Source organism: Ammospiza caudacuta, chromosome 7, assembly GCF_027887145.1.
Source record: "Ammospiza caudacuta isolate bAmmCau1 chromosome 7, bAmmCau1.pri, whole genome shotgun sequence".
Taxonomy (NCBI): Eukaryota; Metazoa; Chordata; class Aves; order Passeriformes; family Passerellidae; genus Ammospiza; species Ammospiza caudacuta.
In genome coordinates, this window is record NC_080599.1 from 27,816,958 (window position 1) to 27,839,749 (window position 22,792).

Below are 22,792 nucleotides of genomic sequence, written 5' to 3' on the forward strand. Positions count from 1 at the left end.
GGCACATAAATACAACATCCCATTAAAAGTTCAGTAATTTTAATTAAGTAATTTTTAAAGAGAAATCTAAACATTACCAGTATTACAGAATTCTTACAATTTGATTTTTTTTATTCTCTTCAATGCAAATTTAAGTATATCTTTCTTAATATGTAACACCATTTTTAAAAAGTCAATTCTTTTGAGTGCATCAGGTTTTGTGTGCTTTGTGCTTTTCTTTTTCAAGTTACCAAACCCTTTGAAAGACTGAGCTGCTTCCCTTTTTGTCCTGTCCTTTCCCCATGCCTCCACTTCCTCAGAGACATGCTTCATTTTGGAATTTCTGTATCACAGGCAATTCAACTTCTGAAACAGAGAGACTGTGTGGACAATCATAAGGAATTTGCTAAGAAACTAAATTTTAAAAAAGCTTCAGTAATAATTGCTGTATATACTTAAATATAAAGTGTACTTCAGTGCACAGTTGACAGCATTTCTCCAAAATTGTTTACTGTGATTGGAACTGCTCAATAATTCTGTGATTAACAATCTACCTTACCCAGCACCATCTAAAAAGCCTTTAGATTTTTCACAATTATACATATTTAAAGAATTTTCAGCAAGTTATTTTTACAGAAAACATTACACTTTATGACACTGAACTTGTATTAAACATTTTTACCATAAACCCGTATTTACAACTTTTCTCTTGAAGTCCCTACCCAAGAGCCTAGGCCCTTTTTAATTCAATCACCTTTAGAAATAAATGCCATTATAGAAGGTTTTCACAGTTCTCAAAGACAATTCCAGTTTTTATATAATTACAATACTTTTTTAGCATAATTAGTTAGGAACAAACATGCCCTTGTGAAAAAGTAATTGCAGTGCAATACTAAACAGAACCTAAGAAACACACGTGTTTATCTTCTCATCTCTCTGCCTTCTACTCCCCCAAAAGCAGCAAATTTAAATTATGATATGACCTCCATTAGGAAACATGTAGTATTGAAGTGCAGTATTTGGAAAAGTCAGTTCCATTAGAATATGTACATACTGTTTGTGTTTTTAATGCATCACAAACATCACCATATCTATTCATCCTTCATCCAGACCATGTCCTTGGGTTTACTAAGGCTCTTCACATCCTCTAGTAGTTTTCTAGGTGTCAAAATATGAGTAGAACCTGACAAAAGAACATAAGTATGAACTGTATCAGTCAAATTCTGACTTTCCCTCTTTAAACCGCCAGTTACATGCCAGTGTTTTTTACTGCACCTGGAAAACTGACAAGTGCAACACTTCAAAGTGTTTTCATGGAAAGCACCATCATGTAAGTGTCACCGTTATGTGGGCAATGTCCCTCTTCCCACACTCAGACATCCAGATCAGGACTCATACTTTGAACACAAGTTTCAGGTCCTGCTCTGCCCTGTTTGAAAGACAGGACTGAACCTGGGCACTTGTCCCAGCCTGCAAGAAACCTGACTTTCTGTGAAAGGGTGAGTTAATGAGAGGCATTGCCCTAGAATCAGTAAAGTATCTGGATTCAAGATTATCACAAACAGTAGTGTTCCACAGAAATACCAGTTGGAGAAAATTGGCTTTAACTAACATTTCCTTGGAAAAACAAAATTCAAGTGTTGAGCAGCAAAGAAAATCCTTATTATTCTTCAATGCACAACTTCCTCTCTTATTCTCAGAGAGTGATTATAACTTCTGGCACAAAGAGTCACCCTGCAGTTCTGAAGGCAACAAGTAGTGTCACTGTGAATGGGCTAATATTCCTGGAGTTCTGAATCAGGAACACAGACAAATGTTAATTTTTCAGTAATCCATATGGAAATTTGGCAACTATCACCTTCCCTCAGAAATCAGGATTACAAACAAAACCACAAGAATAATCTCTAAACAAAAGGGAAGATGGTGCTGTGGTGAGTGCCAGATACCCCAGTAAAGAGTCACCTACTCTAAACATGGTATTGTAAACAAGTTTCAGATGAGGAAATAATCTGGTTAAACTACATTCTGGTTAAACTACATTCCTGTTGTCCTGGTCTTTCCATTACTACTCAGAACTAGAACCAGCACTAAACCTACCTCAACCACCACCAGGGAAACCAGCAAATAAAAAATAAAACCAACCACACACAAATACACGTACAATACCCCTGAATATTTTGAGGTAACAGACTCTAGATTTCAGAATCAAGGTTGGCATTGTCTTAGGGAAGAGTATTTATTTAAAAGCATGGTAGATGGTAAACAGATTCAATCGGAATCTCAAGACTAAATTTAAATGCCAGATGTTGACCTCTCAAGTAATTTAGAATGCTTTAGATGACCCTGCACCCAGCCATCAGCCAGCCCTGCAGATGGACACAGGTCTGTGATAAGATTCTGTCTCTAGGAGCTGTTACTATATATTATATATATGTACAAGTTTTAGCACCTAATTATTTCCTGTAATGCTATTTAAAATTCATTTGAAGCACAGCAGCTGATGGAACAAGCATTTACTACCTCCAAAATGCTGAGAGATTACTACACCAGCTGCCAATTGCCAAATCTTAAGCAGGGGAGTTTTCAGGACTCAAGCGGTTAATCATTGTGTGGTTTATGCAAAGCTTCCAAGTACCCACAAAAGAAACTAGAAAATATTGCAAAGTCAACTGAACTACACTGAAAAAGGGGTTTGGAATTTATTTGTTTAGTTTTTTAGAATGTTGATTAGGATTGTTGGGCTTTCTTAATACTCATCTTCCTTCCAAAGTGAGCAATTTTGCACTAGTCTGTCAGCTTTCCTACTTCCAAAAGCGATTAGAGTAGCAAGTGCCACTGAAGGTAAAGCACAGGCAGATGCAAAAGTTTGTGAGGAAACCGTAATGCAAAATAGAGGTCTCATGAAATCATGTAGGCTATACACGGACATGTCTGTGACATAATTCTTCGTAGGGCATAACTGTTTTGTCCTTAATGTCTTGTTGCAAAAAAAATCCCTCCAAACATCAATCACTTGAGATAACTTGCAGAGATCCTTTTAAGTGCATAGTTTTAAGAAATACACTGGCTATGGTATTAGTGTGGTGAACCAAGAGAGGAGATCTAAGCAAAGTGATTCTTACATTTTCCAGAGCCACATGGAGTACATCACACCCCACCCTTTCCCATGGCAAACTCACCAATGACAACCTCACAGGACGCGTAGGCCTCGGACACCTGGTAGGCGCAGCGCGTCTCCGAGTAGGTGACGCCGCCAATGACAAACACGATCAGCCTGGCGCTGCTCCTGCGCTCCTCCCTCTGACTCGCTCGGGGCTTCTGGCGGGCGCTGCAAGAGAGTTCATCACAATACACTTACACAGCTTGCCTGATTCATTTTTGGCTAAAATTACACAGTCAACAAGCAGTAGCAATTTTTGTCATGCAGTTCAGGGCTTGATTATAATTTCAGCAAAAGTATTTAGATAAATTGATAAGTTGTTTTTATTAAATTTTGTAAATTATCACATTACTCTAACTGTTTAGGTATCACTGGGGGAAAATTAATACAAAACAAAAACCTTGTTTTACACACAGCTAACATGCCAAGGACTCCTGCCAAGCAGCTTAACTGCATGCTCCCAATTCCAGTGGCATTTTTCATGAGAGGTTCATTTGAAAAAGCTGGAGTAGTAGGTTTTCCTACCTCTGAACACAAACAGACTCTCTAAAGAAAACATTTGTCTGTTATCAAATCAGATTCAGATACCTAGGGAAAAACAAAAGCAGCCTGAAGTGCTTAGAATCTAATACACAAGTTAAGTCATCTGCAGTCCTGATTTCCCTGCTAGAGTGCCTTCAAGATTCCTACATTTCAGCCTGTAAGACAGAGATCCAGTTCCAGTGTGCAGGGACTTGCTCTGATCCCTGGCACTGATCATCCTAGTGCATATCCAGGAATAGAAGGATACACCACAAATAGTTTAATTAGAAGTGGATGTAAAAACCCTATTTTCCTAAGGCTGTGTATCTCCACTTTTTGGGTTTTTTTATTTAGAAAGGTACCAATTCCAATTCAAGTGTGTCTTTCACATTTAGGATATATTTAATGTTTCCCTCCCTGAATTCCAGCATCCTATTAGTGCAGTGAGCATTCCTGAGAGAGGAACACTCATAGTTAGCATTCCTGTGATAGAAACACTCTTGGGAGTCTTGATTCCTTTGTCTCTCCTTTTAAATAACACTATAAAAAGTGATAAAGCCCTCAAATTGGCATGTATTGGTCGTGAGGTTCAAGAGCTAGGTGAATTAAAAGGAGAAAGAAGGAACAGTACAGGTGAGCTAAAAAAAAAAAAAAAGACATTCTAAAAATCACCTCACAGTGATAATCATTAAATATGCAAACACTCATTTCACATTCATTAGCAGAGAATTCATTTCAAGATCTCCAGCTGCCCTGGACTTGCCTAAACCACTCCGTGGCAACAAGGGTCAAATGCCTAACAGGCCCATATTTCCTAATGAGAGAGACTATAGAAGATTAATTTAATTTCCTGAGGTAATTAATCCCAATGTCACCATCACTAACACAGCAGACACAACTTCCAGAAGTAAAACATTCTTTTTACCTAAGTCACAGTACTGAACATTTATTGCTGAAACTACTTCACACTCAATGGTTTAAACTTCTCATTATGCAAATATGAAACGTTATTTCTAACCTTGAAGCAAAAGGGAGATACTACAAATAAAAAAAGCTATACATTACTAAGAATTATTAAAATAACAACCAAGTTGAGTATGTTTTAGATTAAATAAAAATACAGGCTTGGCACATAACCTTACATGTGTTATTCCACTGTTCAGTAAGCACACTTCTGTAAGGCTTTAGAAAGTAAACGACAGGAATACTGAGATCTGGGTAAACTGTGCTTCAGGAAATGAAACCATTTACCTTACTGCTCCTGAACCATTCCAGGTGGGAGGGCAGCGGGAACAATAAGGCCAGTCTTTTGAATCTAATTTGTTTTCTATAGCATCCTGAAGTGAAAATAAAGACACACCTTAAACAGGCATACAGACCTTAACTCCACCAAGTTTCAGCTTTCAGAAAGGATATCTAACTGGCATTTCATGCCAACACATCCAGCCCAACAAATAATTGCAAGTAGCATCTCATGAATAACACTCCTATGTAACAAAATGCTAGACCACATAATGCTAAAATATATTAAAAGTGTTTTGTGTATGACAGGGAATTGTGAGTATACGTGCTTTTTTTATAAACATAGACTGATTTAACTGTTCAGATTTCACTAGCAGCTTTTCATCTGTAAAAACCTTAATGTATTTAATTTCTATATGGCAATGTATGAGAGAAGTCAGAGTCCCGTAAAAACAAAATGAACATGAGAAAGCCATCAAGAATGAATGAATGACAACACTGGATCAGACTAACACCAGTGAATTCACTATCCTGTGTGACATCAGTCACTGACTGATGCTTAGGAAGAGGTTTAAGAACAATGAAATTACACTTCTGGCATGTAACACCTTCCAGGCTCTACCACAATACAGTTTAGATTGGAATTGCAGTTTAAAGACCCATTGGAGTTAAACCAAGAAGATACAGATCTCTAAATTACACCAAACACTGCCAATCCCAGGACAAACTGTTCTAAAAGACTTCTTGCTTTCACTTTCATTTGCTTCACCTTGAAAATGACCTCTAATAAGGAGTATTACTAACAAGCAGTCTAATGTTCTATATTGCAGACAGACTAGAAGTGATCAATTTGCCCACCAGATGTATTTAACAAAATTAACTCAAAATACTGTGGAACTCAAAAGATGGGCTACAACAGCTCACTCGGGTAAATTTCTGCACTGCACCCATGAATTAATTAGTTGGTGAAATTTACCTCCATAACATCTTTGATAACAGGTGTCCACCTAGAAAGCTGAAAGGTTTCTTCTTTAGAACGGTCCCTTCTCATGTATTTATTCTGCTGAGAAACAAACTGAAAAGATTTTCAAAATATGGTTGTATTATTTACTGTTTGGATTTTTGAAACTTATTAGCAGTCAGCAGCAGAAGAAGGGGGGATAAGTATGAGATTTTAAAGAAATAATAAAAAACATAAAGAACAATAATTAATATCTCTAGAATTCAGAATACATTAGAAATACTAACTTCAGAGAGAAGGAACTGAGTAAGTTGGCAGTTTCCAAAATCAACTAGCTGAAGCCACCACCTGATAATTGCAGAGGGAGCATTATGGGTATCTTACTTTAAACAACTAACATGAATAATTTTCAAATTTTTTTTTTGTAATGTGTTTAAGTAGTAAAAGAAATCCTAGCAATTATCTGCTTCCAAACCCAGACCTGGATAATATTGCTAAGAGTTGCTGAAAGAACTGTAGGTCCTTGGACAGTAAGAAATCACAAAATAAATAAATACATTCTTACTGAAGAGATAACAGGAACATCAAGGTATTTCCAATTTCTTATCATATCACTATCACTTTCTATGTGTACATTCTGGATCAGCTTGTCCAAGTTCTCCTGGGTAGTTCCTTTAATATATGGAAAAGAGACAACAATTACCAAGTGACTGTAAGACCAGTTTTGTCTCACAGGCTATTATTTAGTGCAGAATTTCTGTTTGTTCTGTGTGACCAGTCTAAGTTTTACATAATACTATATTTCAGATAAAACTTTGTTAAGGTCCATTCTTGAGACCTAAACTCAGTACTGTTACAGATTCCTCAGACCAACATTTTGCCAATTTGCTCCTTTTCTACAAGAAATTTTTCCCCACTGACTTAATTTTCAGGTTGCCACAAATATGGAACTCCCCTTTAAGAGCTTCAATACCATGTGAAAATAAGAGAACAAACTATAATGCAAGGATAAGAATGGTATTAAAACCCTCTATGAATCTACATTTGAATTACATCTCTTAACTCCTTGCTAGTAGTATCTTTGCTGCTAATGTGAGAGAAAATACAGAGGATAGACAGGATTTCTTTCAAACCCAGCTCTCCAATGCAGAGACTTAGTACAGTGGTTGTAGTTAACCTATCTTAAAACTTGAGTTCAAGTTGATAGCACTGAGGAAAAAATGGGGCAACTTGTCATACCATTTGTGCTAAAGATATACAGGAGAATAGCTCTGATTTTGTCATAGCTGTCATGACTTTTGTTGAGCAGAACTGGAAGTAGGACCCTCATAGAGTCTTTTACTTTTTCACCTTCTGCATCAGTTCCAAGAGCCAAGTCCTAAATTAATAAAAATAAAAACAGACACCATGGTTAAAATGATTGAAGTAATTTAAATCAATGTTGTTCTGTGTGTTTTGAAAGGCATTTTTATGAAACCAAAGGTTTCAGGAAACAATCAAGCTGCATCAATTAAACTCAGTATAACAAGTCTGACATTGATTTCAATAGTTACAGCATTAAAATAACACTACATAACACTTAAACATTTCAAACTATGATATCTAGAATTCTTAAAAACGCAAATTAGAGTCACAATGTAATGCATCACCCTAAAAGGTGCTTTTCCCAGACATGTAAAAAGGGCTTCCCTCTGCACAACATATTAAAGCAACCACATAGGAATTTCGAGCCCTGAAAACAAAGTTGATCCTTATACAAATTAGCCAGATTTCAAGACCAAAAAACCTCCAAAACTCTTAGGAACACTTCCTTATTGGGAGATTAAGAGCCTTGTATATTAGATTTAGTTTTAATACTACCACCTCAAAAACTGATTACAAAATAAAGGCAAGAGACATAGTAGCTTAGTCAGTTAAAGCAAGCTTCTATTCCTGCAAACAAAAAAGTGGTGCTTGCAATACTTGCAAAGTTGCTCTTTGTGGCTTTTTTTAAACATACCTGTTCAGTTTTACAGAGCCTTTCTATGTTAGATTTGAACTTGCTCATGCAATCTTCTGCTATGCTAAGATGAACAACTTGCTATAAGACAGAAAGAACAAAAAAAAAAAAAAAAAAAGAAAATCACAAGCTGTCATAGCTTGAATTTTTTCCAAGCATATCCATCATTTTTACTGGTTACAAGAGTCAATCCTTCAGTACCATCATATTCCCATAATACTTTGTAAAACACTAAACTGTTATGACATCTTCAATCCTCAAAGCACACAAATTGTTTCATTCTTTTACATGGTAAAATGAAACACATGGAAACAAATTTTCTTTGCTAAATTTTACAGAAGGTGAAAACATGAATTTGGAGAAGAGCTATATAGCACACTACAGGAAAATGACAGACTAAAACTACATTTCAACAAAAAGTCAAGTGCACAGAATTATTTCCTGTGAAGTTGTGATTACAAAAGACCCCTTACCTTACTAATCTCTTTACGATAGAGTGGCATCTTCTTCATTAACTGGGACAGAGCAGATATGGATAACTGGAAAGAAATGCCACAAGTTGAAAATCTGTTACCCCAGTAAATGACGTGCTTTTTTCTCTTCCCATTGCAGCCTGCTTCCCCCACAACCCTTGAAAATTCCAGTTGAGAAGTCTTAATTTCTCTAGTAGATCCATAGGTTACATGAATGTGATCAGCTGAAAAAACTAAATTACCAGGAAAAACAATATCTAAACTTAAACAACTTACTTTTCCTTCTGTTGCCTTTGTTTTTGATGAAGCGTCTTTCAAAAGTTTTGGTATTTCCCTGAAGAAAAGAGGAAAATAATGAAAGGCAACAGCACATGAGTGCTTAAATTTTTTCTTAAAAATCTTAAAAGAACTGTGCAACAAGAACTTTTGAATGAAAGTAAAAGCTGAAATACAGGTCTGGCTTCAGAGAAATGAGTGCTTTTATACAAAGGAAATATTAAACATTCTGTTTGCAATATCTTCATAATATCATTTGATGCAGCAGCTTGGCAGCACTGCATGCAAAATAATCCCTTCAGATTTAAAATATTTGAAAACACTTGCCAGGAAATGACTTGATTTCCATTTACCTCAACAACTGCAGGTAGCATTAGTATAACTGCATACCTGGGTACATACTGTATTTTTAAAGCACAATTTCTTCCTGGCATTGATTACTTAACTGAATCCAGTCTGTCTTGCAAACCATGTTCATGACTGCCTGTATTCCCACTGAACAGCTCTGACACCCTCCCTGTCACAGAAACCAAGAGCTGGCTTTGTTATTTATGCACATACTCTATCACATCTGCAATATGCTTGTGCCGCATCTTCACCCACAGGTCATCATCTTCCTCCAAAATCGCCTCCTTTTCCTTCCCACCAGAGCCTTCTGTTTTGTATCTTCCAGGAGAAAATTCAGACAATTATTTGGGGTTTGGGTTCCCCCCAGTTCTTATCACTTATTACAGTATTATTTGTAACAGTTTAATCAACATAAATGGTAACAGCAGTAATTGACAAAAATTTTAATTTCTAAGCCAAGCCAGTGCCTGAGAAAATATAATTTACAGGATTTTACAGATTACATATTTTAACACAGAAGTAGCAGATAAATTTTAGAATGATTCTTTGGGGCAAGAGCTTCTGGACATTCTTTTAAACGAACAGTGACTGGAGTTTTAAATACACATTTACATGCACCTCAATTTCTCTTCAGTTTTGGTTTCAAGTGTAAATGGCACAAAATAATACACACTGCAATTGCCAAGTGCAGCTTTCTTTCTGTATTATAAGACTTTATAACTAAAGGAAAATGAAATTACATTCACCAACACACTGCTAAGCAGGACAAACTACTAAAAAAAAAAAAGCAACTGTTGCACAGCATCACAGAGCAGCTATTACATGACTATAAGCAGCAATAAACCTAAAACAAGACCACAATCACGCCACATAATATTTTCACATTTATAGAAACTCACACAGTGCAGATTGCCAGAAAGCAAAAGAATGAAAAAAATTCCAAGATTAATGATGAAAGTCAGATGGTGACTACCTAGAAAATATTCTGGTACATTTTCATACCCAGCAATCAAACCCAGACTCAGAGTCTACACTTTCTATTAAAATCTTCACTCAGTCCTTCTGACTAAAGATACACATTCCTCTTTGCTTGGCTACACAATGAGGTCAGCAGGTCTCTTTTGCTGAAGTGGATCATCAGAAAGCAAAGTCCTACCAAAACCATTGCTGTCAGAACAATCAGACAGCAAAGCACATAACTTATGCAAATTAACATTACACTCAGTGCTTATAAACTGAACATGACTGATTTAAATGTGTATTTACAATAAAACATTTCAACAACTACAGAAATTAAATTATTGGAGCTATAAAAGTGAGCATACCTGAGAAAGACCCTAGCTTTTTCTTATCATTCAGTTAGTTGTATTGCTGGTCTCGTTATGCCAAAAAAAATGGAGAATATGAAAGAAAATCTAGAGAATCTCAATGTGCACTCCCAAGGCTTTACTTCAAGAGTAGTACAAGGTTCTTAGTTCTTAAAAAATGCAATTTGGTGGACTCAAAACTTAACAATGACAACTAGATCCTACCTAACATCAGCTAAGGGAAGAAGTTAAGAAAATGATGAAGTTACAAATACAGGAGGAAAGACTAACAATAAGTGAAGCAACCATTATGCAATATAAGCAGCTAATATTGCCATGGTGCAATTGAGCTAAACAATTTCAGGGATTTTATAATCAAGAATAAACTATTTAGGTTGGTTTTTTTTTAAGTACTTGCTTGTAAGTATCATTTTCAATGGGTAGCAGATCATATGCCATTGCCTGGAAGGTGAGCTCATGGAGTACAGTTGATACTGGGTCAAAACCACGATCAATTATTATTAGTTGGGAGTGGGTTTTAGCCTAGAAAGCCATCAAACAAACACAAAGTTAAGACATAAAGGAGAAAGTTAATGCATGTTAAATCTATTTGCATTAAGTCACAGCACTGCAGGTATTTTTAGAAAAATAACTGAAAAGCACTGCACTACAGTCCAAGTGTCTGTTTGAACATTTGAATTCTATACCATGGTTTTAAATACTAAGTTTAAGGCAATACTCTTAGCTCACTGCAATACACTCAGAAATATGAATTTTATTAGTCTAGTGAACAAAAAAGGTAAAAGAAAAACAAACAAAACCCCAAAAATGCTGCCCAGAGATTTAATAGATAACTTCATTGTTTGTATTGCAGATCAGATAGTGCTGCAATACAGGAAAACACCTTCAAACATTCAACTGAAAGTTTCATTTGGGGATTTAGTGAAGTGGCAGTAGCAACAGGAACATTTATTTCTGCAGCAAAGTGCAAAGTCAAAATCAGAATGGTTTACCCCATGGTTTTGTGTTTAAGCAGCTGCCCTAATCAGGCCTGATTTGTAGTTACAAATCAAAACCAATATTTATGTGAACAGTTGTATCTTTGTAGACAGTAAGTCCCTTCAGGGGAAACATTTCAGTTCTGGAGTAAGCTCCTTCTACACATGGTGTTATGGAAGGTGATATTAAAACAAAATCTATCCACTGGTCTTCAGGTTTGTAGCATCCCCCTGTATTATCAAAGGGCTAATTTTTCAAATAAAATCAGTTTGATCACACAAATACAGCTTTACCCCAACAGTATTGCCTCTACATGGCTTTCATACACAAGAACAACTAAACGGCAACAAGCTGCCTTTATTATTAAATAATATCTATATTTGTAGAACTTAATTGTTGAAGAATATTTCAAAGATTTCTTTTCACCAGACATACAAAAAAGTTTAAAAAAGAAATCAAACATTTTAGTTCACTGTCTACCTTTATTTGGCTTCTCTCATCTGTTTTGTAGTAGTTTTCAAGACTTTTTTCAACAAGCTGTGCAAGTTTTCTGGCTCTATCAGATGGTCCACTGGGAAAAAAGGAAGCATGCAAAAATAACTTACATTTCTTCATCAGAACACTAAAATGCTACCTTTAAAACAGAAAACTCCCTAGGATTGATGCTCTGCTTTCATGAGTTTCCAAACTCCATTCTCAGTATTTCCAATATGTCTTCAGTTTTACCTTATGATTTTATCTTTGAATGCTCCAGGTATTTTACACAGCAGAAACAGCTTCAGCCAAAAGGCTGGCATTAGCTGGAACATGGTCCAGCACAAAGTTTCACTCAGAGGTGGCAAACAAGAAAGAAAAACAAGAAAAAGAGAAAGAAGAGGGAAAAAACAAAACAGTCAAGCAACTGCTTGTTACCTTTGCAGAGAATAAGACACTACTTCACATTACACCACAGAATGCAGTCCTTGAATACAATTTCAGAAGCCCACTGTGACTTCAAAGACAGTAAATCCCTTTCAAAGTTCAAAAGAGGCATTCTTCTCAATATCTGTACTACAAGAAATCCTGATCTCATGTACCACAGTAATTTCTGAATTCCTTGGTGCCAAGCAGAGCTGCAATTGGCTGAACAGCAGCAGCTCTGTTACAGGATTATGCATGTGGCAGACAAGAATGCAGCATATCAGTGTCACCCCCCTGACCAGACAGAAACAAAGCATTCAGAACAAGACAGGGTATAGCAAGAGCTGTTACATGCATTACACAGAAAAACACTGCTCTACCTACACTTCACAAATTACTATCATTGCATATTTCAGACTTGTGGATTAAAAACAAATCATCCACAACCACAAGGGGGGGAAAAAACCCCAAAAAAAACTATGCTGCAGCCTCGAGCTATGACGAAATAATGTGGTGGGTCCTGGAAGTGAACACAATTACTATAAAACACAATTTTGTCCCACCTTTTATATCGCACTCCTGGATTCTCATCTAGTGTGGCACACAAGGTAACAATTTGTTCAGCCATGACTTGCAGTACAGCATCTTTCTCCTTGGTCTTTTCCAGAGTGGGACTGTAGCAGCGGTAGAAGGCATCTGGGATGTTGAGAGTAAACACCTGCATAAAGCACAAGCAAAATAAAAGAGCCTAACTTGCAGATTGCCAAAACACCTGGTAAAAAGTTTGCTAATAATTTAAAACTGCAAGAAAAAGTCATATATAGGACACTTAAGAAAAAACCCAAACAAACCCACACTTCATTCCTCTATCCCTGCTGAGCTCATCCTCTTGTTCTCAGACTTCTTCCCTATTACTCTCCCATGTAAATTACTCTATTTTTCAAATTATGAAAGGAAGGACAGACAGAAGGAAGGAACTAAACACCTGTCAGTGCCTTGTACAGAGCCATACAATGCAATATCAGAGTGATCGTAGAAAGCATCAAGGTTAAATTGGTTTAAAATAAAAATTTACATATTCTATCTGCTTTTAATATGAAGAATTTACCTTGAATAGCTGAAATTCTTTAAATGCATTAAATCTCGATTAAAGCAACTTAGTACTACAGAGATGAAAGGCTTTTTCAACGGTTTTGTAAATGGAATGCAAACATGGGTACAATCCCATTGTCAGTAAATGGATTTCCTCCAGCTTCAGATGGACTCTGTAACTACAGAGACATCTAGATAAAGGTGTTTGCTTCACTCGAGTAGATAATCACCTGGACTTTGCCCAGAGCTCAGCCTGATCATTTACTCCTAGCATCCCAGGAAGCAGGCACACCAGTTAACATGGTTCCTCTGCTAAGGACTGAAAAGGTTCTCACAACCCCAGATACTGAGAATACAAAACTCCAGTAAAAACAAGAAGAGTGCTGCCCAGCCTTAGTGCTGCTTATTTTCAACTACAGAAAAGTAGTCTTAATTTCTGCTTTCACAGTGAGTCCTCCAGAGAACCAGGACCACAACATTTTCATAGGCTTTATTTGATACTGAAAAGCAGCTTTGGCAGGGCTCCCAAAACCAGCTTGAAACAAAACTTGTCAACATCAACCTCACTGGAAAGCAATCAAACAGGGCACCATGCTCATTATCCCCTGATGGATTCTCAACCAAAATAATAAAGAGCCCTTTATAATGAAAAGGAATGTGTCTTCAAACCAGAACACTGCCCCACAGTGAGACAGGGGTAGCAGCAATCCCTCCTATATCCACCTGCCACTTGGTACACATAAGAGTTGTCCCTTTGACAGGTTGGTAACATTTGACATGGGAAGCATTTGTGGTTAGTTCTGGTTAGTTCTCCAGCTCCCAGAACTGGGCAGAGCTTGGAGGCTTCACTGTCTTAGTGAGCATCAGTGTGCCCTCTGTGTCTCATGAAGGGCATGAGCAGCAAATTACTTTTCAACACAACACCCACTGTGTGGCTGCACATGGAAAACACCCATTCCTTTCTACTGGTAGTATGGACATTTAATTGAGAACACAGAATTTCCATACTCTCCTCTCACTGAAAAGACTGTCAAGTGGTAATAGTTTTTGTTCCACTCCCCTTCAGTTCTCTTAGTCCATTTGTTGTCCTTTCCTGACTTTCACCAAGTCCTACTTTACTCCTATGCACCAACCTATCAAAGTAAAACTTAGCATCAGCAGTAAAAAACTCTTACCAAAAACCAGCCAGAATACTTGCTTGCTCTTAGGGAACAGATTCCTTCTTTAACCTCCCCATTGCAACTGACACCAAGTCTTGCAAAGAGTAAAACTTGGAGTACAAGAGCATTTGTTTTCATCTGAAAAGCATAAGCAAGCACTGGAAATGTGCCCAAATGGAAATATCTCACAGAGTTTGTCAATCAAAAGCTACACTCTATTTCATTGTTTTCTAAAAGGTCAGCACCACTTGAGAATAATCCTCCAGACTACTGTTAAGGTTAAGAATTAAACTTACCTGAGATTCATAAGGGAAGAATGAAATGTTGATCTCCTTGCATTTCTTTATTGATTTTGCACATGAAGCCTTAATTTTATTGAAGAGGCTGTCAGGACAAACTAGGGGAAAAAAAGAGACTCTAAATACAACTAATTTGTACTATTCCAGCTGTCAGCTCACTTATACAGTATTCAGAGCAGACAATTCTATATTAAGACCCAATTAACCATAAAATACAAAAAAAAAAAAAAAGCCTACTCTTCTTAAAGTGAAATAGATTATATAATCAATATTTTGTTAAGGAAATCTTTTTTGAGAAGCACCACTGCTCAATTTATACTGGCTTTTTGCAAGCAAAACATTGTTGAACACTCATTAGCAGTCTGCTAGGATGTTGATTTTATCAAAGTAAAGGGTTCTGCTATTTCTTCTCATGTTGGAGAGAAAAAAACATTTCACAAGCTACAAAAAGAAATCATGTGTATATATCTGAGAGCAAAACAGAGATATGGAATTTAATTAGATCTCTAAGGTGTTCCACCACACTTCCAGGCTACATTGGATCCCAGTCTAGAAATTGAATTTAAGGAATACTTAGATGACATGAATACTACACAAACTTGGAAGTGACAGAGTTATTTCTCTAACTCAGGAGCTATTCCTCTCAACAGGAAAAGTTTTGGCAAGTATTCAAACTGAAATCTTGCCCACTTGCAACCAAGGAACATACAGCAAGACAGCAGTACTTTTCCACAACAATAACTGTTGCTTCAGCATGAAATTAAAGAAGAAACCAAGAATTTGGATAGTGATTTAAAACTGCTTTGAGAACATCCAGTAGCAGATACAGTCCACAAAGAGGCACGTCTCAGTCTCTGCCTTCAGCAGCACATTTGGGTTTTTTGTTTTCCCCTCTTTAGAGCCATTTTAGTCACGCTGACTGACTGCAGGGCCATGTGCAACCACATGAACCCTGCTCCCAGTAATTGCCTCTGCTGCACAATTAATGTCATGCATGCAAGGACTAAGTAGGGCCCTTCTTTCAGGGAAGGGGAAAAGCTGGCTCACAGCTCTGAAGGAACTCCCTGAAGCAACCAATTACTGACCCAGCTCTTGCACAAAACTCTCATGCAGTTATGTTTTTGGTACTCTTGTTTATGTAGAGATACATAGTGTGACTTGAATTGTTCTTCCTCCACACTCCAACACAGGAGAAGACTGGAATACTTAAAAATAAAACTACATTACCTAAATTAAAAGCAGAGGTGGAGAACAATCAAGACTGTTTGGTAATTATGAAAGAAATTACTATTGCCACATAGCATGGCAACTATAGCCTGGCAACCCAGATATATGCTTAATGACTTGAGTCTCAAACCTTCTAGCAAGAAACAGGGTCCAAATTTTTCATTTACTCAGCTACAGACAAGAGAAGGGAGCAGCTTACTTAGTTACCCATATAAAGTTACCAAACCACAGCCCAAAAGCTTACTTACAGTCAGTGAAATACACGTATGCTGCTTTGTATCTGCTGGATGATTTATTGATGAAGTCATCAATCAGTCCATCTACAGACTTATGGGGGCAAGGAAAATAAGGAAATAAAATCAAAAAACATCATGCCAGTGTTTTGCCTTTCTACACATACCAGACAAAGCTTCTCCCTCCTCTCCTCCTGCTCTATTACCAAGTCCCACTTAGGAATACTACATTTCAACATATAAGAAAATACTGAAGTTTAAGATTTTTAATTCCAGATGAAGAATAACAAGCAATTACAGATGGTCAGTCATGCACCAGGCTCATTTCAGGAAGCACACACATCACAGCATTCGCATCATTTTCCAGCTGTAAAAGTGCTGAGATTTATTGTCTCAAGAATTTTTAGGAAGTAACAGTAATCTCTTATTAGAGCCATTACTTTGAATTCTATTTTTCAATGTCTTGCATCATTATGTGATACAACATGTCTTTCAGTGGGGTTACAATTGCTAAGCAATGATACAGTGCCTACGCTGACCACAAGGGGCACGTTCGCAACATACTCCATGGTGGCACTACTTTGTCTTTTCGTCTTGGGAAATCAGGCATCACGGAGGACTATCACAGAAAATGCAGAGGTAAAGTACTGCATAGCTGTACAGAGTAAATAAACATTTTAAAATAAAGGTTTTTTCATTTTGCAACACTTTAAAATACTAACCTTTTTGGTGGGAGTTATTAAATATATTGCCTTCATGTGTGGGACAGGCTCACGGGTTTTATACACATTCTCCACCACTATAAAGTAAGAAATATTACATGTTTATAATTAGGAACATCATGCATCTTTAAGGAAAACATTGCACATATTTTACTTCATTTTTATCAACTCTATGTTATATATATATTTTTATCAACTCTATATATATATGCAATCAAGTTGTCCACAATATTAGAGGTAAGGATGTACCTTCTGCCAAGAGTCTTGATTTATTTCTAGTGACAACTGAAGTTGTAGGATTAAATCCTTCCTAGGTACTCTACACTTGTACAACAGAATGGCAATGCAAACATGCTCCAGCTATGGGGCCCAGCAGGAACTCTCTTGGCAAGAGAGCTCTTTGCCCAGCACAGTGCAGGAGAGGGACAGAGAAACTGCAGGGCATCATCTTGGACTACAGCCTCCTCTGTCCTTTGTTTGCCTGTGTCCTGGGCAATTACTCTGTTTCAACATAATTGCAGGCACAAATTAAGACATTTTTCAGCAAATCAGCTTCGCTCATCTCTTGTTTTTCTCTGTTTAAAGTCATTACTGTATAGTTTTACAACACACTAGCTTGAGAATGCAGAGATATTCTTGTGGCTCAGAAATTTTGTGGGGGAGGAACAAGGAAGATAAGTAATGTCAGACATCTGCATGTGGAAAGACAGGTTCCTTTCAGCAGTGTGCTCACTAAAAAGAAAAGGTTTCTTCTTGATGAAAAGGATACATGTTCACCAAAAGTTTCTCACAAAGGATAAGTAGCACTTAAGAGTTAAAATACACACCAAAAAGCAAAACTGATACAGCTACAATTACATTTTCAGAATAATCACATTGTGCTGAATAGCTGGAATAAGAAGAGTATTGCGGAATAAATAATCAAGTCTAAACAATATCTTCTTACACAAGCATTTCTAAAAAGCTACTCCTAAAGTTAATTAAAACTAGTTAATTTACAACTTGGGAATTTATTTCCATTTCAAAAATAGGTGCCAGCAAACAAACATGCATTCCTACCTCACAAAAAAACCCACCAAAAACCCCAAATCAAAAACCACCACAACAACAACAACAAAAAAAAAAAAAGGTAAAAATACAAGAAACACCAAAAACCCCCAAACAAACAAACAAATAAACAAAAAAAAAAAAAAACACAAACCCTTAGAGCAATCTTTAGGGAAAAAAGGGAGATCTGAGCTCTCAGGCAGAGAAATATTTGGTTTTTTCCTTAAAACAAACAAACAAAACAAAACACACAATTTACTAATTACTGTAGAAGCCTAAAAGTCCACTATTTTAATATCCCATAACTACTTGCCTTCATCAACCAAATAAAGACCATTTCTCCAAGGGTACTATCAATTTCAGTCTTGCCCTTTTTCTTACCAGGATATTGCCATTGGTGTATCAATAAGAGTTATGCTTACCTGTGACACCCTCTGCCAGCAGATCAGTCATTTTGCAGCACAGTGACAGTAATTTAGTAGTGTAATCATCTAAGAGCATTACCTAAACATATTTTAAGAAAAACACACACAAGTATTTAGATACATTAATCGGCTATATTAAATCCATGTCATTTCCTCAATAACTTGCCATAAAAGTTTGAAGCTAAAACTATTTTATCACTCTATTTTTTCATTACCTGCATACACCAACATTGTAGGGGGAAATTAATTTCATAAGGCAGCTCCTAATGGACAAGATTTCCAAAGACAAGCTCAATCTTAAATTTGAGCTTTGTTCCCCCTACTCATACTAGAAAGTACTTTGAAAGTTTCCTTGGACACAAGTCTTTTGAATTCCTGCTGATTTACCCATGACCTACTCAAATATACCTGTATTTATTTTAAAACTGTTTGAAAGCTTAAGCAGTTCTACAGGTATCATACTGCTGAATCCTGCTACACATGCACTGCAGTACAGTGTAATTTTTGAAATTAATAAAGTACAAGTATTTCAAAAGGAAAATGAAGATTAACACAAACTGTTTCTAATTTTTTGTCACACCTAATTTAAAAAAAAGAGACTACTAGCCATTTGTTCTTCCTGTAGTAGCCTCTAGATTTTTTGTATTATACAGCAATCTGAGTTCCCAAAAGTAAAGTCTATTACTTGGGCAGAAAACAATCTTGAGTGAAAACACCAGACATTCATTTTATGTATTTGTTCTCTACTCAGTGATACAGATTTCTTGTTCAAGTGATGACAGAATTCTTATAAAAATTTTAACAAAATTGTACCTTCCATTCTTCCTCTTTGGTGAAGTCATCAAATACTGCTGATTTCAGCTCTGTAAGAAGAAACAGTTTACCAGTTAGAGGAATCAAATTGTTACTAAGAAAGAAAATAATAATTCACTCATTTAGACTCATATGTTCAGAGCCCTAAATAGAAAAATTTACAAAAAAATCCATACTGATAAATACTTGCACAGAATTCTTCACCACAAACTGTCCCTGCCTGTTTCTAGGACTGTACACAGGTGTAATAACAAATTTGTAACCACATGAAAATTTAATAACGTTCTGACAACACTTGTCAGTTAATTAGTCTTTAGCATTACATAGAATTCCTTTTAATAAACTGCGTGCCCAACAGCCTTGTCCAAAATCTCAAACATTATATTTTTCTACAATATTTGCCTATAAAAGACACCAGAACATATAAATGGATAATTCAGTTGTCTTGAGCCTCATTTCTGCTGTTAAAAAAATAGAAGTCAGTTTTCTCCCATAATAAAATGAAAGTGCCCCTGCACTATTCCAACTGTTATTGATTTTGCCCTCAACCTGCAGCTGCTTCACCCAAATAATTGACCTACATTGGTTTACAGGCTCTCAAAATCATTTTTCTCCTGCAAGCATTCTGGACACACAAAAACCAAACCCAGGTTAGTGCTCCATTTTTGTCCAGGCTTCATTTTCTTCTCACAGATTTTATACCAACCATATACCCTAACTACCTTTTCAGATTTTGTCTTCTCTGAGTAGATTTAATTAGTTGACAAAGGCTTTTTTTCTTCTACCTTTATTTCACAATCTAGGAAAGAACTATACACAACACTGACAGAACAGCAGGCTGCCAAATTCCTGTGTGGAAAAAAAAAGCAGCAAACCACACCTTGGCAAAATTAATGACCCGTTTACAACACACTTCCTGAAGAAAGGACTGCTAAGCAAGTGCTGTAAAAAACAGAATTGCTAAAATGCTGAATCACTTACAAAAATTATTTTAGCTATCTATGGCTAGGCTAGAATTCCTTATACAAGTCTACAAAACAATTTAAAGTTGAGAAAAAGGAAATTAAAAGACAGAATTCCTTAAAGAAAGGACTTGATTTAGAGATTAACTATATGCAACAGGTCTCTGTATTTCACAGTTTTATCCATGGGAACTACTGTCCCCTAAATACAGGTAGCTTTCTCTGTCCTCACAACTGTGAACTTAACTGAGGACAAACTTGTGTGAATTAACTTCTCCACACACTTCTGCTTCAATTCCACACACCACATGTGTAATTTCTATGCCTATTTACAGAGCAGGAACAAGATACACATGGATACAAGCTGCTACATAAAGCATCAGCATCACTATTTTGGACAAATCAGCCTTAATAAAAACTCCCTAATGTTTTGCTAAAACATTAGGAAGCAGCAGTTTACAGCCTTCAATTACCCATTTAAAAAGTGCCAGACAATGTCTAAAACTTAGTTCATCAATTTTCATTGTTGTTGTAGTTTTGGAAAGGCAACAGAAACTAGATGACTAACAAAGCATTTATTTCAGAAGTTCCTCTTAACTAAGCTTGTAACATAAATGTTTTATTATTCACACTGCTTTACTGTCACTCTAATCTTTGTTCCTCACACTGGCAACACAATTTTCAAACGTCTTTATGACACACTTAATGACACACTTATGGTTTGATCAAATTACTCCCTTTTAAGGTCCAAGACTTTTATAAAATATCTCAGGACAAAACATTGGCCTTACAGTCATCGGCACGAAGAACAAGACAGCAGGATAAACAGAGCAGCAAAAGTGGGGATTTCTAAGGGTTAAGTTTTAAACAAAGGTATCAAATTCATACAAGCAGGGTACAGGTGCCAGCAACGAGGACTGAACTCCAGAGGGACAGTCTGCTTTTCACTTCTAGTGACACAAACGAACAGCCTTCAGGTGGAAGCAGAGGAGGAAAACGAAAACAAGGCGGCAGCAGGACCTTCCCACTTCAGCGGCAGCCGCCGGGCTGGCTGAGCAGCTCACGGAGTCACAAGCTCAGTACAATTAGGGTCGGGATGAGGTGGCTGCCTGCGCCTTTTCCCCAAAGGTCTCTCACTACCTGCAATACTATCAGCCTTTCTGCTCCGGCAATGAAAGGAGCACTTACAACTTCATTTTCCGTAACAAACACCAGCAGAACCGGCTCCAAAACACGGAGATAAAAATCTGCAGTTCACTTGTAAGCCTACCAGGGAACACCTTCAACTTATTCTACCAAAAAGTAAAGCCAAACACAAAGAGAGAGAGCAGAGCCCCTTCTGGGGTCGGAGCATTCTCCAAAAGTAGCAGTTCGGAGCTTACAGAGAAGTGCCTAAAGAGCTGACTTGGGTTTAGGGGCTGCAAGAGCCCGTCCGGCAGGCTGTAGCCTGCAGAGCTCACCCTTATCTCGGAAAAGGCACAAGCGTCTCTTTGCAGCGCTGTCACTGCGGACACCCGCGGCACCGCCGCAAGCCGGGGCAGCCGCCTCCCAGCAGCGCGCCGAGTCACACCTGGAACAGCCGGCACCCACAGCCCCCGCCGGACAGCGGCTGCCCACAGAGCCACCGGGCCCGGGCCCGACCCCAACCCCGCTCGGCCGCCTCAGCTCCGACACGCAGCGCGGCTCCGGCCGCGTCGGGAGCGGCCCCGGACCTCACCTCGGCGGGCACCCCCGACCCCACACACGGAGCTACGCGGAGCCGGCGCCTCAGAGGCGGAGGCTCCCGGCCAGTCCGCGCCCACCGAACGGCCCCAGAGCGCTCTGGCCGCGGGGCCAGGGAAGGAGCCCCACAGTCACTCACTCTGCCACACGAAGCTCTTCAGCCCCCGCACCGCCGGCGCCATCTTGCTGCCAGCCCCGCCTGGCAGCGCTGCCTTCCCCTCCCTCTTCAAGGGCGGCGGCGGAGGGCGCAGCCCGATCCCGGGCGGGGCGGCTCCTGCCGGCCGGGGTCAGCCCCTCAGGAGCCCGGCCCACCCCGCCGGGAGCCGGGCTCTCTTCCCCGGCCACCATAGGGTCAGAAATTCCCACTGGGGAAGTGCCCGGTGACGAGGGCTCGCCCCTGAGGAAGGAGCTTCCTGCTCAGGTGAGCCCGGGACGGCGGGAGCCGCTCCCACCGCCGAGGCGGCCCTGGCGAGCTGCGGGGAGCAGAGGGAGCTGGAGACCGCCTGGCCGGGGCGGCTCCCGAAACCTGCCCTGGTCCCGGGTCCTCTCGGGGGCAAACCGGGGCTCCCTTACGGAAACGGCCCCCAGGTTCCCGCTGACGTGCGTGTAAACCACCAAGGAAAACACTGTCGGATCATAGAACGAAAGCGGCTGTTGACACCTATAATCGTCTCTCAGAAGTTATAGTTTGAAGATATAAAGTTGTGTTCTCAAAGGGGAACCAACACCGGCCACTAATACGAAGGAATGCGAGGAAAAATTCTTTCCACAGCGCCAGGTATGAAGAAGAATAGTTAGTTCCCAGTCTCTATGGCGGTGTGCCACTCAAAGGGGAGTACAATGAGGGCATCATTCCCGACAGAAAATAAGATCCTTGTGAGCCGGCAAAAATGCAATAGACAATAAACCGAAGACCTTTAGTTT

General features: G+C 38.4%; 1 protein-coding gene across 4 annotated transcripts; it reads right to left on the bottom strand.

Moving 5' to 3' along the window:
- Positions 1-22: 22 nt before the first annotated feature.
- Positions 23-22,077, bottom strand: STXBP3 (syntaxin binding protein 3). 4 transcript variants are annotated; one of them, XM_058808394.1, is made up of 20 exons: positions 22,008-22,077; positions 19,185-19,234; positions 18,369-18,450; positions 16,900-16,976; positions 16,193-16,271; positions 14,715-14,815; positions 12,730-12,884; positions 11,747-11,837; positions 10,686-10,810; positions 9,174-9,278; positions 8,613-8,670; positions 8,337-8,402; positions 7,864-7,944; positions 7,104-7,242; positions 6,430-6,536; positions 5,880-5,978; positions 4,913-4,998; positions 3,159-3,307; positions 1,034-1,162; positions 23-345 (listed from the first exon to the last, which is right to left on the bottom strand). In XM_058808394.1, the coding sequence occupies exons 1-19, from the start codon at positions 22,048-22,050 to the stop codon at positions 1,071-1,073; spliced, it is 1,785 nt and encodes a 594-aa protein (XP_058664377.1). In that variant the 5' UTR covers positions 22,051-22,077; the 3' UTR covers positions 23-345; positions 1,034-1,070. The 4 variants fall into 4 exon arrangements, with proteins under 4 accessions (XP_058664377.1, XP_058664376.1, XP_058664375.1 ...); XM_058808393.1 differs by having other exon boundaries at positions 23-359; XM_058808392.1 differs by having other exon boundaries at positions 23-1,162.
- Between the last annotated feature and the right edge of the window lie 715 nt (positions 22,078-22,792).